The 17138-nt window shown below is 51.9% G+C and overlaps 1 protein-coding gene across 1 annotated transcript in view; it reads left to right on the forward strand.

Annotated features, from left to right (window-relative positions):
• Positions 1 to 17138, forward strand: part of trpa1b (transient receptor potential cation channel, subfamily A, member 1b) — a 256462-nt gene that overhangs the window by 102801 nt on the left and 136523 nt on the right. Inside the window, exons 8-10 of the mRNA XM_072467568.1 lie at positions 13662 to 13798; positions 13892 to 13940; positions 16383 to 16482. Coding sequence (XP_072323669.1) covers positions 13662 to 13798; positions 13892 to 13940; positions 16383 to 16482 — 286 coding nt within the window. The remainder of the gene's footprint in view (positions 1 to 13661; positions 13799 to 13891; positions 13941 to 16382; positions 16483 to 17138) is intronic.

Here is a 17138-nt window from a genome sequence, read left to right on the forward strand (position 1 = left end):
ACGACGAGCCCCGGTCACTGTGAATGTACGTGGGGAAACCAAACAGGGCGAAGACACTATGCAGGGCTTTAATGACGGTGGCCGCGGTCATGTCGGGGCAAGGGATTGCAAAGGGGAAGCGGGGGAAATCGTTGATGATGTTGAGGAAATATGTGTTGCGGTTGTTGGAGGGGAGGGGCCCTTTGAAATCGATACTGAGGCGCTCAAAGGGCCGGGATGCCTTCACCAGGTGGGCCTTATCCGGTCGATAGAAGTGCGGCTTACACTCCGCACAGATTTGGCAGTCCCTGGTCATGGCTCTGACCTCCTCGGTGGAGTAGGGCAGGTTGCGGGCCTTGATGTAGTGGAGAAGCCGGGTGACCCCCGGGTGGCAGAGGTCATCGTGGATAGCCCGTAGTCGGTCATCTTGCGCACTGGCGCATGTGCCGCGGGACAGGGCATCTGGGGGGTCGTTGAGCTTCCCAGGACGATATACTATATCGTAATTATAGGTTGAGAGTTCGATCCTCCACCTCAAGATCTTATCATTCTTGATCTTGCCCCGCTGCATATTATCGAACATGAAGGCTACCGATCGTTGGTCGGTGACGAGGGTAAACCTCCTACCAGCGAGGTAGTGCCTCCAGCACCGCATGGCTTCCACGATGGCTTGGGCTTCTTTTTCGACCGAGAAGTGTCAAATTTTGGAGGCGGTGAGGGTTCGTGAAAAAAATGCTACTGGCCTGCCTGTCTGGTTGAGGGTGGCGGCGAGAGCGACCTCTGATGCGTCGCTCTCCACCTGGAAGGGGACGGACTCGTCCACCGTGCGCATCGCGGCTTTGGTGATATCCGCCTTGATGCAGCTGAAGGCCTGGCGGGCCTCAGCCGCCAGTGGGAAGATGGTGGCCTTGATTAGTGGGCGGGCTTTGTCCGCATAGTTGGGGACCCACTGGGCATAATAGGAAAAGAACCCGAGGCACCTTTTCAGGGCCTTGGGGCAGTGGGGAAGGGGGAGTTGCAGGATGGGGCGCATACGGTCAGGGTCGGGTCCTAGAACCCCATTTTCTACGACGTAGCCGAGGATGGCTAATCTGGTTGTGCGGAAAACGCATTTCTCCTTGTTGTACGTGAGGTTAAGGGTTTGGGCGGTTTGGAAAAATCTCTGGAGGTTGGCATCGTGGTACTGCTGATCATGGCCGCAGATGGTGACGTTGTCCAAGTACGGAAATGTGGCCCGCAGCCCGTACTGGTCCACCATTCGGTCCATCGTTCTTTGGAAGACCGAGACCCTGTTTGTGACGCCGAAGGGGACCCTGATGAAGTGGAAGAAGCAGTCGTCCGCCTCAAAGGCCGTGTAGCGGCGGTCCTCCGGGCGGATTGGGAGCTGCTGGTATGCAGACTTCAGATCCACCGTGGAGAACACCCGGTCGTGTGCAATCTGGTTAATCATGTCCGCTATCCGGGGACGGGGGTACGCATCGAGGTGCACGTACCGGTTTATTGTTTGGCTGTAATTTACAACCATCCGGTTCTTTTCCCCGGTCCTGATGACCACCACCTGAGCTCTCCAGGGGCTATTGCCGGCCTCGATGACTCCCTCCCGCAAGAGTCGCTGGACCTCAGACCTGATGAAAGTCCTGTCCTGGATACTGTACCGCCTGCTTCTGGTGGCGACTGGTTTACAGTCGGCGGTGAGGTTTGCAAAGAGCGGGGGAAGGTCGACTTTTAGGGTCGCGAGGCTACGTACAGTGAGTGGGGGTAGGGGCCCGCCGAACTTCAGAGTTAGGCTCCTGAGGTTACACTGGAACAAGAGAGGAGCGCAGAGGTCGGGGAGTACATATAACTTAAAATTGGTGTACTCTGCACCCTGTATTGCGAGGGTTGCGGTAGTGCACCCCCAGATCTGCACCAAGTGCGACCCAGAAGCGAGGGAGATGGTTTGATGTGCCGGGAATATTGGGAGCGAGCAGCGTCTTACCATGTCTGGATGAATGAAGCTCTCCGTGCTCCCGGAGTCGAACAGGCAGGGCGTTTCGTATCCATTTACCCGGATGGTCATCATGGAGTTCCGGAGGTGTTTTGATCGCGATTGGTCAAGGGTAACCTCGCTGAGTTGCGGGTAGCCGGCGTGGTCGGAGGTGCTGGGGTGGTCCCAAGATGGCGGCCCCCGTCTGTCGCACGTGTCGGGTGGTGAGGAAGATGGCGTCCAAGATGGCGGCCCCCATGAGTCGCACGTGGCGGGCCACGTGGGCGAGGATGGCCAAGATGGCGGCCCCCGTGAGTCGCCCACGTTGTGCGGGCTGGAAGATGGCTGCCCCCACAGACAACACGAGGCCGATGACGCGTCCGGGGGGGGGCGGAGCCGGCAGGCAAGCTGCTACACGGCGGGCCTGTGAGTCTGACGGTTGGGCCTGCGATTTTGAGGGTTTTGACCTGGCCAGGCAAACCTCAGCGAAATGTCCTTTTCTTCCGCAGTCGCTGCAGTTCGCGTTCCGGGCTGGGCAGCGCTGCCTGGGGTGCTGATGCTGGCCGCAGAAATAGCAGAGTAGCCCCCCAACGTGGGCGGGCAGCCGCGCGGCACAGGCCTGGGGTACTCTTTAGTCAGGGGTCCACGAGGGGGTCGCGTGATCAGATGGGAACGCGTTGAGGCTTTGGAACGCTACTTCTAGAGAGGAGGCTAACTTTAGCGTCTCTTCCAGGTCTAGGGCACCTTTCTCGAGTAGGCGCTGTCTCACGTAGTTGGACCTGACTCCAGCCACGTAGGGATCCCGGAAGGCGAGGTCCATATGTTGAGTGGCCATAATGGCCTGGTAGTTGCAACTTCGCGCAAGGACTTTGAGGTTGCGTCGGTACTCCTCCAGCAATTCTCTGAGGCGTTGGCGGCGAGTAGTGAGGAGATGCCGCGCATATACCTCATTCACAGGCCTTAATTAGAGGCGCTCTAGCATCGCGAGGGCGTCTGCGTAAGTGGAGGCTTCCTCGACTTGCACAGAGATTTGATGTCTCACCCGGGCATGGAGGAGGTTCAGCTTCTGATCGTCGGAGATGGAGGGCGAGGAGGAGGCGGCGAGGTAGGCCTTGAAACAGCGGAGCCAGTGCAAAAAAATCCCTTTGGCCTCCGCGGCCTGTGGGTCGAGTTCCAGTCGGTCAGGTTTGAGGGCCGATTCCATTGTGGCGTTGTAGTCGATTAAATTGATGCGACCATCAATTCACGTGAAACCAAGAGTAGAAGTAAACTGTGGCTTTAATCAACTAGAACAGTGCCTGCCTGCGACTGGTCTGCTAGTGAGAACTACCTACAGGGCTACTACTCTTTATACCACCCCTCAAGGGGTGGAGCCAGGGTCGGCACCAACGAGGCACCAACATGTTACATTACAGGTAATATCTTACATAGGTGGAGCCCACATGGGCAACAGCGTGATACAGTTATGGTGAATGGTTACTGCAATACGTTCACCACACCGGGTTCACCGGGCACCCCGAGGGAGGAGGTGGTGACGGGGCCCATGCCGGTGACTCCCGCAGGGAAGGTGCCAGAACACCACAGCACCTCGGACTCCCCTCTCCCCCCTCCCTGGTGCATCTGGTGGGCAGCGGGCAGAACAGGGCGGCAGCACACCACCCGAGCAGTGGCTGAGCCCAACCAGACCGGGTCGCCCCAGCAGACGTGCGCCAACGGGACCCTTGTCTCAGGGTAGGAGTCACAGTCGGCCGCCACCACCTCTACTGTACTGTCTGGGGAACCACCTAGGCATAGTGTTAGGGCCCATAAGGCCAGAAAATTAGACACCAGTTCATATGGCACGGGTGCAGGGCACAGTTGAGTTATAGGGGCTAGGGCACAGACTGTATATATTTCTCCACAATAAACACCTGTTAACACCTTTGAAACCTGTCTCGGTGCTCTGTCTGATGGGTGTGGGGGTGGGCTGGTCAGTGCTGGCCGGGGGGAGTGGGGGGTGGGAAACCAGTGGAGGCCCCATGGATGGACCGTCCTCCCCACACTCCCTCCCTCAACACCCCCCCACCCCCACCCCACCCGGCCAGCTGCAGGGATCCGATGGGACTGTGTGATGGTCTGGTCAGCTCGCATGCAGGGATCACCCAGGTGGAAGGTGCTACTGTGGGCATGAGTCAGACTTTGTCATACGATGTGCAGTTCCAGAGCTCATCGCAGAGCGGGTTGTCATCATCCTCCATCCCATGGACCAGACCCACTGTTACCGCAAATCCAGAGCCTCCAGCTCGTTGCGCCGCAGGTATGTATCATGGATGGGGGGTGCATGTGGGCGGTTTGGTGGTGTTAGCGGTGAGGGGGTGTGGGTCTAAGATGTGGTGTCTGTGCCCCTGGCCAGCAACCCCCCTCCCCGCCCTAGTCGGTGAACCATGTCCCGATCAGAGCATCCCGTGTGCTGGCCCTGGCGTTGGCATCGTGCAGCCTCCCGCGACTACCTGGGCCCCACGTCCTGCTCAATGTCCCCCTTCCCCGCATCCTCCTCATTGGATGAGGTCTGCCCTTCCTCATCCTCCTCCTCCAGCACATCGCCCCTCTGCTGTGCTATATTGTGGAGGATACAGCAGGCCACCAAGATGCGGGCGACCCTCTCAGCCTCGTACTGGAGGGCCACGCCAGAGCGGTCCAGGCATCTGAAGCGCATCTTGATGATATCCCTCGGAGGGCTGCGGCCATCACCACAGTGGTCAGCATCGTGGGTTGGTGTCCGAATGCCATTGTCTGCAAGGAGTGAGAGGCCAACATGTTAGCATAAGAACATAAGAACTAGGAGCAGGAGTAGGCCATCTGGCCCCTCGAGCCTGCTCCGCTATTCAATGAGATAATCTTTTGTGGACTCAGCTCCACTTTCCGGCCCGAACACCATAACCCTTAATGCCTTTATTCTTCAAAAAACTATCTATCTTTATCTTAAAAACATTTAATGAAGGAGCCTCTACTGCTTCACTGGGCAAGGAATTCCATGTAGCAATGAAGGACAAAACTCCATTTGCCTTCTTAATCACCTGTTGCACCTGTGAACCAACTTTTTGCGACTCATGCACTAGTACACCCAGGTCTCTCTGCACAGCAGCATGTTTTAATATTTTATCATTTAAATAATAATCCCTTTTGCTGTTATTCCTACCAAAATGAATAACCTCACATTTGTCAACATTGTATTCCATCTGCCAGACCCTAGCCCATTCACTTAACCTATCCAAATCCCTCTGCAGACTTCCGGTATTCTCTGCACTTTTTGCTTTACCACTCATCTTAGTGTTGTCTGCAAACTTGGACACATTGCACTTCGTCCCCAACTCCAAATCATCTATGTAAATTGTGAACAATTGTGGGCCCAACACTGATCCCTGAGGGACACCACTAGCTACTGATTGCCAACCAGAGAAACACCCATTAATCCCCACTCTTTGCTTTCTATTAATTAACCAATCCTCTATCAATGCTACTACTTTGCCCTTAATGCCATGCATCTTTATCTTATGCAGCAACCTTTTGTGCAGCACCTTGTCAAAAGCTTTCTGGAAATCCAGATATACCACATCCATTGGCTCCCCGTTATCTACCGACTGGTAATGTCCTCAAAAAATTCCACTAAATTAGTTTGGCACGACCTGTCCTTTATGAACCCATGCTGCGTCTGCCCAATGGGACAATTTCCATCCCGATGCCTCGCTATTTCTTCCTTGATGATAGATTCCAGCATATTCCCTACTACCGAAGTTAAGCTAACTGGCCTATAATTACCTGCTTTCTGCCGACCTCCTTTTTTAAACAGTGGTGTCACGTTTGTTAATTTCCAATCCACCGGGACAACCCCAGAGTCTAGTGATTTTTTGTAAATTATCACTAGTGCATTTGCAATTTCCCTAGCCATCTCTTTTAGCACTCTGGGATGCATTCCATCAGGTCCAGGAGACTTGTCTACCTTTAGCCCCATTAGCTTGCCCATCACGACCTCCTTAGTGATAATAACCATCTCAAGGTCCTCACCTGTCATAGCCTCATTTCCATCAGTCACTGGCATGTTATTTGTGTCTTCCACTGTGAAGACCGACCCAAAAAACCTGTTCAGTTCCTCAGCCATTTCCTCATCTCCCGTTATTAAATCTCCCTTCTCATCCTCTAAAGGACCAATATTTACCTTAGCCACTCTTTTTTGTTTTATATATCTGTAGAAACTTTTACTGTCTGTTTTTCTATTCTGAGCAAGTTTACTCTCATAATCTATCTTACTCTTCTTTATAGCTTTTTTAGTAGCTTTCTGTTGCCCCCTAAAGATTTCCCAGTCCTCTAGTCTCCCACTAATTTTTGCCACTTTGTATGCTTTTTCCTTCAATTTGATACTCTCCCTTATTTCCTTAGATATCCACGGTCGATTTTCTCTCTTCTACTGTCCTTTCGTTTTGTTGGTATAAACCTTTGCTGAGCACTGTGAAAAATCGCTTGGAAGGTTCTCCACTGTTCCTTAACTGTTTCACCATAAAGTCTTTGCTCCCAGTCCACTCTCTCTCATCCCATTGTAATCTCCTTTGTTTAAGCAAAAAACACTAGTGTTTGATTTTACCTTCTCACCTTCCATCTGTATTTTAAATTCCACCCTATTGTGATCGCTCCTTCCGAGAGGATCCCCAGCTATGATATCATTAATCAATCCTGTCTCATTACACAGGACCAGATCTAGGATCGCTTGTTCCCACGTAGGTTCCATTACATACTGCTCTCGGAAACTTTCGCGGATATATTCTATAAACTCCTCCTCAAGGCTGCCTTGACCGACCTGGTTAAACCAATTGACATGTAGATTATAATGCCCCATGATAACTGCTGTACCATTTCTACATGCATCAGTCATTTCTTTGTTTATTGCCTGCCCCACCATAATGTTACTATTTGGTGGCCTATAGACTACTCCTATCAGTGACTTTTTCGCCTTACTGTTCCTGATTTCCACCCAAATGGATTTGACCTTATCCTCCATAGCACCGATGTCATCCCTTACTATTGCCCGGATTCAATGAAATGAAAATCGCTTATTGTCACAAGTAGGCTTCAAATGAAGTTACTGTGAAAAGCCCCTAGTTGCCACATTCCAGCGTCTGTTCGGGGAGGCTGGTACGGGAAGTGAACCGTGCTGCTGGCCTGCCTTGGTCTGCTTTCAAAGCCAGCGATTTAGCCCTGTGCTAAACAGCCCCTGTCACCCTTAAATAACAGAGCTACACCACCTCCCTTACCATCCACTTTGTCCTTCCGAATAGTTTGATACCCTTGGATATTTAACTCCCAGTCGTGACCATCCTTTAACCATGTTTCAGTAATGGCCACTAAATCATAGTCATTCACGATGATTTGCGCCATCAACTCATTTACCTTATTCCGAATACTACGAGCATTCAGGTAAAGTACACTTATGTTGGCTTTTATACCTGTTTTGAATCTTAACACCTTGATCAGTAACCTCTCCTAAGTTATTTTTCCTCTTAACTTTTCTCCTAATTTAGGTATTTACAAGTAAGGAGTAGAGTAAAGAGAGAAATCAGGAGGGCAAAAAGGGGACATGAGATTGCCTTGGCAGATAAAGCAAAGGAAAATCCAAAGAGTTTTTACAGATACATAAAGGGAAAAAGAGTGACTAAGGAGAGGGTAGAGCCTCTTAAGGATAAACAAGGTCATTTATGTGCAGATCCACAAGGGATGGGAGAGGTCCTAAATAATATTTCTCGTCAGTAATTACTGTTGAGAAAGGCACAAATATTAGGGAAATTGGGCAACTAAAAGGTGATGTTTTGAGGAGCGTACATATTACAGAGAAGGAGGTTCTGGAGGTATTAAAGCGCATCAAGATAGATACATCCCTGGGACCTGATGAAATGTGCCCCAGCATGTTGTGGGAGGCTAGGGAGGAAATTGCTGCCCCCTAGCTGAGATATTTGAATCATCGACAGCCACAGGGGAGGTGCCTGAAGATTGGAGGGCAGCAAATGTTGTGCCCTTGTTTAAGAAGGGCTGTAGGGATAAGCCTGGGAACTATAGGTCGGTTAGCCTTCTTTCCGTAGTGGGTAAATTGTTAGAAGGTATTTTGAGGGACAGGATCTACAGGCATTTAGACAGGCAAGGGCTAATTAGGGACAGTCAGCATTGCTTTGTCAGGGGAAAGCCATGTCTCACGAATTTGATTGAGTTTTTTGAAGGGGTAACCAAGAAGGTAGATGAGGACAGTGCGGTCGACGTTGTCTACATTGACTTTAGCAAGGCCTTTGACAAGTTACCGCATGGTAGGTTATTGCAAAAGGCTAAATCTCACGGAATCCTGGGTGAGGTAGCCAACTGGATACAAAATTGGCTTGGTGACCGAAGCAAAAGGGTGGTTGTGGAGGGTTGTTTTTCAGACTGGAGGCTGGTGACCAGGGGTGTACCTCAGGGATCGGTGCTGGGTCCACTGTTGCTTGTTATATATATATTTATATAAATAAATTATTTGGATGAGAATGTAGGAGGCATGGTTAGTAAGTTTGCAGATGACACTAAGATTGGTGGCATAGTGGACAGTGAAGAATGTTATAAAAGTTTGCAACAGGATCTTGACCAATTGGGCCAGTGGACCGGAAAATGGCAGATGGAGTTTAATTTGGATAAATGTGAGGTGATGCATTTTAGTAGATCAAATCAGGGCAGGACCTATTCAGTTAATGGTAGAGAGTTGGGGAGAGTTACAGAGCAAAGAGATCGAGGGGTACAGGTTCATAGCTCCTTGAAGGTGGAGTCGCAGGTGGACAGGGTGGTGAAGAAGGCATTCAGCATGCTAGGTTTTATTGGTCAGAATATTGAATACAGGAGTTGGGACGTCTTGTTGAAGTTGTACAAGACATTGGTACGGCCACACATGGAATATGGTGTTCAGCTCTGGTCACCCTATTATAGGAAGTATATTGTTAAACTAGAAAGAGTGCAGAAGAGATTTACGAAGATGCTACCAGGACTTGATGGTCTGTGTTGTAAGGAGAGGCTGGATAGGCTGGGACTTTTTTCCCAGGAGCGTAGGAGGCTTAGGGGTGATCTTATAGCGGTCTATAAAATAATGAGGAGCATAGATGAGGTAGATAATCAACATCTTTTCCCAAAGGTAGAGGAGTCTAGAAATAACGGGCATAGGTTTAAAGTGAGAGGGGAGAGATACAAAGAGACCAGGGGGGAAATGTTTTCACACAGAGGGTGGTGAGCATCTGGAACGGGCTGCCAGAGGCAGTGGTAGAGGCGGCTATAATTTTGTCCTTAAAAAGTAGTTAGACAGTTACATGGCAGGGTGGGTATAGACAAATATGGGCCAAATGCAGGCAAGTGGGACTAGCTTACTGATAGAAACTGGGCAGCATGGACAAGCTGGGCTGAAGGGCCTGTGCCCATGCTGTAAACATCTCTGACTCTATGACTCTAAGGGACTTTGCATGGAAGGTGTGGAAAGGGCTTCCCGTCGTCAAACGGTCGAACTGAACCTGTAACTTTTTCCTTTTCGCCAACCCCTCCACGGTGAGGTCCTCAAATATTCCCTGTCCACCTGGACAATCGCGCCCAATAATTGTTCGTACTCCTCTCTCCTTTTCCTATCTCTGTCCGCCTTGAACGAGATAATCTCCCCCGAACCAACGCCTTTAATGCCATCCCAAGAGTGGCCGCTGATCCCTCCCCGTTTCAATTCCATGTAGTCCTTAATCACCGACCACACTTTATCACAAAACCCCCTGTCCGCTAACAGCCCAGAGTCTAACCTCTGTCCTGGCCTGTGCTTCCGTCCCGAACTAAGTCGAGCCTGCAACCAGTAGGGCGTGTGGTCCGAGATTAATATCCCCGCGTACTCTGCCCCCACCACCCCCACGGCTCACCAGAAAAAAATCAATTCTGGAGTATACCTTATACACGTGCGGGAAGCAGGAGTACGCCCTCCCCACCCCCGGGTACTTAAAATCTCCACAGGTCCACCACACCCGTCCTTTCCATAAACCCTCCCAGCTCCTTGCCATCCTCAGCCTTCCCATTGACCTGGGGATCGACCTGTCCACAATTAAACTCTCCTCCCATAATCAACTGTTGCGTGTCCAGGTCTGGAATCGCTCCCAGCAACCCATTCACAAACCTCACGACCCTCTAACACCGCGTTCACCATCACATATCTCCCACCCAGCCCCCAGGTCCCTCACTTCCTTCGGACTCACAAGCCCCATTTTTTTACTCAGCAAAATGGCCACCCCCCGTGACTTTGAGTCAAGCCCCGAGTGAAACACCTGACCCATCCATTCCTTTCTCAACCTGACCTGATCCCTCCACGAAGGCGTGTCTCCTGCAGAAAGACCACCCCGCCTTCAGACTCCTTAGATGCGCAAAGACCTGAGACCTCTCCACCGGCCCTTTAACATGTTCCATGTTATAAGCCTTACAAGAGGCTTGCGCCTCCATTCCCCTCTACTGTCCGCCATCCTCCTCTACCGACACTGTCCCTTTTAATGTCACCCTGTACTGGGCCCACACAAGATGACCCCCTTCTCGGCGCCTGACCAGACTTCTTCTCCAATCCTGCCACGACGCATCACCCCCCCCCCCGATTGCTGTTCCCCCTGGCCATCTATCCCACCTCACTTCTGTTCACCAGCATTACTTGCCAGCGTGGCTACTCTTGCCCAAAGGCTCCTCCTATCGATCCCCCGCCTCTCCACCCACCCTCTCTTCCTTGATCTGTGTCAATGGCTCCCTGTGGACCTCCCCATCCCCCACCAAAACAAAGACACATCCAAAACCACAGGTCGCCTCCTCCAAAACGTTCACATCACCACAGGCGGCAGGAGGGGGGACCGTTGCCCCCTTCCAAAGTTATTACCCTCATGATAAATAGTCGTCCCAATGAAAACCCTCCACCTGAGAAGAAAGAAAGATCTTCCCACCCTCCAACCCCCCACACTATCCGTATCCTCTGAACTCCATTGTGCCAACTCTTCTGCCTCCCATCAAAGTTCTGTTCTCCCCCAGTTTATGATCTTTAATAAAGTCATTGGCCTCCTCTGGGGTTTCGAAACAGTACTCCTGGACTTCAAACGTCACCCACAGTTTTGCCGGGTACAGCACCCCAAACTTGATCTGCCATCATTAGAGGGCCGCCTTGGCCCTGTTGAACTCCCTCTGTTTCTGCGCCATGTCGGCCAGTGCCTGGGCAATGCTGCCGACGTTCTCAGCCATGGTCCGCTGTAACTGGGCCACGCTCAGGAGCGCTGCTGCGATTTCCAGGTTCCTCTGGGACATGGCTGTCCGTGAGGTGACAACCCTGTCCTGGGCCTCTGCTAGTGCCTTCACAGAATGCCCTAGGCCTTGGACATGCTGATCCATAGCCAAAACCCTCGCCCCCAATGCCTCCACCACAGACTCCACCCATGAGGTGTTGGCCTGGGTAGCACGCATGGTTGGCGCCACCTACTGTTCCTGCACATGGTTGGACTCCTCCACCTGCACCTCCAGGTGCTGGACAATCGTCAACGACTCCTAATGTTGTCCCTGGTTCTGTGACAGAATCTCTACAATTGATGGGACTGTCCTTTCCAGAAGCCCAAAATTCATCTGGACGGCAGCTAGTTCCTTGGGTCCGACTGTTCGCTCCATCGGGTGTTCCTACCTCCACCTGATCAGTTGTGTGGCAATCACCAGATAGTGTCCCTGGAGCCTCTACAGTAAAGTGCCCAACTGAGGCGAGTGTCTCTGGGATGGTAGAGGGTGTTGGAGCCAACCGTGATGGGACATTGGTGTCATCCTCGGGGTGTTTTGGTCAGAGGAATATGGCTCTCCTCATCACTGCTCGGCTCACGGAGGAGCTCCGGCTGTGGCACTGGCTGGGGAGGGGGTCTTCAGATGGACCCGCCCCATCTCCAGCAGATCTTGGAAGACAGAAGCCAAGACGCATGATTAGACCGCGAGCCAGGGAGGAGTGGGGGTGAGGATGACAGTGGTGTGGGGGTGAGGGTGTTGTGGGGGGGAGGTTGACACGGCCGTGCTACAGAGAACCGCAACTTAGTGGGGTCTAATTTCCTTGTCTGCAGCTGATCTCCACCTCGGCGGCCTCCCTTTCCTCCAGGCTGCAGACCACGTCCAGAGCCCTCTGCTCAGCCACTGTGAGGGGCCGCAGGTCCGCTAGTCCCCCTCCAGTTTTCTCCTGCTCCCGGCGGTTATGGGCAGCCTTCTCCTGCGGAGGGGAAACAGAAAATGACAGTGTTAGACAGTCCGGCCCATGCAGCCGGGGGGGGGGGGTGCAGGTGGCACCCGGTATGGGTGCCGGCATGTGGTGCAGGGTGGAGGTTCAGCCACCCTCCGGTGGGGTGGGGGGGGTAGGTTTATGGGTGTGTGGGACGTGGGGTTAGTGCCAGGGGCACAACATTGCCTATTCACGCTAGCCGCTGTGAGGAGGTTGTGCAGTTTTTTACGGCACTGCAGGATGCCACCTGCGCCCAGGCAAGACAAATGGCGGTGGGTGGCAGCTTGCTTCCCGGGCTGGGGTACAGGGTCACCCACCTCTCCTCCACCGGGCCCAGAAGGGTCTCCAGCCCGGCATCGGTGAAGTATGGAGCTGCTCTCCTGCTGCCATCTTGTTGGCTGGGATGGTGTGTGTGGGAAGTGCAGTGTGTATATGTGGCTGCAGCTTGTCAGTCTCCTGACTGTCATCCGCAAATCCAGCACTGTTTTTCATTGGAATCGATTGCGTCCCATGTGGCGTCAGTGCTAGCCCCTTGACAGCCGCTGCTCAGTCCAGGTGCGATGCCAGTGTTGCTGTCATGGAACTCCACAGATGCTGCCCCTGCATCAACACTTAGGGCTGTATTTTCCAGTTTCGAGGCTATGTTCGGAGGACCCATGGCGTTTTACTTGGGAAAAATCGGTGCCGCCACAGCACTGATTCTCCGACCGGTGAGGGGCCGGCAGCCGCACCACGTAAAACCCCCGACCTCCCCAAAATGAACGGCCGGAGAATTGCCAGGTCTGCGGTCACGCATGTGCACGGTGACGACCTGCAGCGCTCTCGCCATACAACATGGCGCCGGCCATGCCCGGACCCGACCTGCCAGATAGTGGGCCCCTGGACAACCCCTTACCGCCCCCTGGACAACCTCCGCCGGTCCCCCCAGCCCTCGCCGAAGCCCCCCCTCCAGCCAGCAGCATGGTTCCCGCCCGACTGTGACGGCGCTGAACACAGTCTGCAGACGCCACGCCAGGTTCCCGACCGCTGAGACCACAAGTCAGCCGCGTGGTCGGGAATCGGCCTATAAGGTGCCGAGCACCGGGGGAGGGCCTTCAGGTGGGACGCGCCGTGATGATGCCGTCTTGGAGGGGCCGGAGCAGGCACAACCTGCGTAAAACAGGTTGGTCCACATTTCCTACATTACCCTGATTCGGTCGTAAAAATGGATTCGCTGCCAGATCGCTGATTAAGAAATCGGAGTCGGGAAACGGAGACGCTCGCCCTTAGTCTCAGGAACGGAGAATCCAGCCCTGTGACAGAGGAAGTTCCGCTCTTAAAAGGGACAGCCACTGTTGTTTCAAACAATAATTTCTCCATTTAAAGTTTTTAAACTTTACAGCTTCCGAGTATCAGAGTGGTTGTGACTGAATATATTTGTTTGTTTATTATTGGCAGAAGGATAACTCTACTGCCCTTCACTTCGCCTGCATGCAGGGGGCGATTGAGGCAGTCAAACTCATGCTGTCTAAATACAAGGGAGAAAATGATATACTTCATCTTCTGGATGGCAATAGACAAACACCATTGCATAAGTAAGGTTGATTTAAAACAGTTTTCAGTTGAATAATTTAAAACGTATTGGTGGTGGTAATATTTAATGTATAATGTGTAATTTTCACACACAGGGCTGCAACATTTGACCACTCAGAACTCGTGGAATACTTAATCGATCAGGTATTTGCATAAAACTCTTAGAAACCATTACAGCTAATATTTGACCAACTCCATACTCGTTGGAAAATAAAGGGCGGGATTCTCCGAGCCCCCGCACCGCAATCGTGCCCAGCGCGGGGGCGGAGAATTGGGCGTCAGACCCGCGACGCCTTCGTGCGAGTCTCCGCCGACTGGAGAATCGCCGGCAGCCGTGCGCAGGCAGTCGACGCAGCGCCGGTCGGGGTCCGTTGAAAGAGGCCCCCGCGGCGATTCTCCACGGTCGACCGACCGAGTTCCTGCCGGTGTGGTTCCACCCGGCGGGAGCTTGATGTCGCGGCTGCGGTGGCCGTCCTGGTGGGGGGGCGGGGGTATCAGTCTCCAGGTGGGGCCTCCACGATGGCCAGGCCTGCAATCGGGGGCCACCGATCGGCGGGCGCGCGCGATCTGGGGGGGACCTACCTTCTTCTGCTCCAGCCCGCTGTGTGGGTCTGCCATGTCGCGCGGATCCGCGGCCGGAAGTGCAGAGCCCCGTATCGGCAGCAGGAGCTACGCACAACAGGCCAGGGCCCTGCAAGCCCCCTTAAAAACCTTTTAGAAAACAGTCCGGAGTGATTTGTGCCCATTTTCTGACGGGCGTGGGGACATATCCCCATTATTGGAGAATCCCGGCCAAAGTAAATCATAGAATTATTGCAGTGCAGAAGGAAGCCATTCGGCCCATCAAATCTGCACCAATCCTCTGAAAGAGCACTCTACCATGGGCCCACATCCCCGCCCTATCCCCGTGATCCAGTAACCCCACCTAACCTTTGGACATTAAGGGGCAATTTAGCATGGCCAATCCACCTGACCTGCACATCTTTGGACTGTGGGAGGAAACCGGAGCACCCGGAGGAAACCCACGCAGACACGGGGAAAATGTAGTAACTGAATTGAACCCGGTTCCCTGGTGCTGTGAGGCAGCTGTGCTGACCACTGTGCCACCTTGTGACAAAATGTGATGTATGAAAAGTTACTTTTCGGACAGGAAGCTTCCCCAGTGTCTGAGCACACTTAGCCAATGAATACCATAGTACATAGAAAATACAGCACAGAACAGGCCCTTCGGCCCACGATGTTGTGCCGAACCTTTGTCCTAGATTAATCATAGATTATCATTGAATTTACAGTGCAGAAGGAGGCCATTCGGCCCCCTGGGTCTGCACCGGCTCTTGGAAAGAGCACCCTACCCAAACTCAACACCTCCACCCAACACCAAGGGCAATTTTGGACACTAAGGGCAATTTATCATGGCCAATCCACCTACCCTGCACATCTTTGGACTGTGGGAGGAAAGCGGAGCACCCGGAGGAAACCCACGCAGACACGGGGAGGACGTGCAGACTCCGCACTGACAGTGACCCAAGCCGGAATCGAACCTGGGGCCCTGGAGCTGTGAAGCAATTATGCTATCCACAATGCTACCGTGCTGCCATTAAGAACAAATAAATCTACACTATATCATTTTACCGTAATCCATGTATCTATCCAATAGCTGCTTGAAGGTCCCTAATGTTTCCGACTCAACTACTTCCACAGGCAGTGCATTCCATGCCCCCACTACTCTCTGGGTAAAGAACCTACCTCTGATATCCCTCCTATATCTTCCACCTTTCACCTTAAATTTATGTCCCCTTATAATGGTTTGTTCCACCCGGGGAAAAAGTCTCTGACTGTCTACTCTATCTATTCCCCTGATCATCTTATAAACCTCTATCAAGTCACCCCTCATCCTTCTCCGTTCTAATGAGAAAAGGCCTAGCACCCTCAACCTTTCCTCGTAAGACCTACTCTCCATTCCAGGCAACATCCTGGTAAATCTTATTTGCACCTTTTCCAAAGCTTCCACATCCTTCCAATACCCTAGCCATCAAGACAAGGAAGGACCAACGATGAAGCTCTAATTGAGTTTTATCACAACTGTAGAGATAATTGGGGTTAGACCAATAGCCTCTACTCTCTTCAATATGCATACATATGAAGATTAGGTGAGAATAGAATTAGATTTAGCCTTGTTTGGTCTTTCTATTTCTCCATCTTATTATTTCATTGTGTACACAACAGAATTTGCACATATATTGTTCCTTTGATGTTTGAACCTGCCTTTTGGCTGAGGTGTTCATCCAAGGAACCGCCTGCTCTCTCAGGGAGTCTTAAAAGACCTCATGGCAATAGAATGATAGAATTTACTAGTTTCATAACAGAGCAGAAGTATTTAACCTTAATCAACAGAATGAAAATAGATTATCGGATAATTATCACATTGCTGTTTATGGGAGTTTGTTGTGTGAAAATTGGCCCACATTTCCTACATTACAAAAGGGACTGAACATCAAAAGTATTTCTCCCTTCCTTCCTTCCTGTAATCCTTCCTCTTTATTTAATTTAATTCTGAGTAATCTACCGTGTCATTTTTTGTAACAGGGAACAGACATGAATATGGTTGACAGTGAATGCCGCACTCCTCTTCTGTGGGCTGCTTCACATGGAGCATGGAATACTGTGGAAATTCTGGTGACAAGAGGTTAGGAGACATCTTTACTGTTCTTATGTAGACGTGAAAGGAATTAGTACATGTCTTGCTGGCTCCCTGTTGCCTTGTGGTAATGCTTCCACGCTGTGATTGAAGACCCAGTTATTTCACAATATTTACTTTAATTGTATTGTTTTACATATTTTGACTTCATAGGAAGTGGGTGCTACTGACAAAGGGGGCAATTCTCAGCCCATGTTCACTGTTAGAGAGGGCGACGACACCTCTGGAGACAATCGGGAAACGCAATTCTCTCTGGTGAGATTGTGTTTCCCGATTTTCCATGTCCTCACTGATGACATCATGAGGGTCACGCCCACAAAGACCTCCTTTTATTGGATTTCAATAAATCTGAACATGATTGGTCAGCCCGCAACCACCACATGATCCCCCCGGCACTGAATATTCAAACCTCGCCAATGTGATGTCACGTTTTACAACAGCTTTATTGAAAAAAGGATTCAGTCGAGGGGATCCCTCTGGGGGAACCAAGGTAAGTATAGCCCCTGGGGGAGACAGACATGTTCCCAGGCCAGAGGTTGGCACTGCCAGGTTGGCACTGTGCCAAATTGTCAGTGTCAACCTGTGCCAGGAGGCAGCACCAAGGGCTAGTCCTACGGGGAACCACATTGCGGGGGGCTGGGGGG

This window comes from Scyliorhinus torazame, chromosome 11 (genome assembly GCF_047496885.1).
Source record: "Scyliorhinus torazame isolate Kashiwa2021f chromosome 11, sScyTor2.1, whole genome shotgun sequence".
In the NCBI taxonomy this organism is placed as follows: domain Eukaryota; kingdom Metazoa; phylum Chordata; class Chondrichthyes; order Carcharhiniformes; family Scyliorhinidae; genus Scyliorhinus; species Scyliorhinus torazame.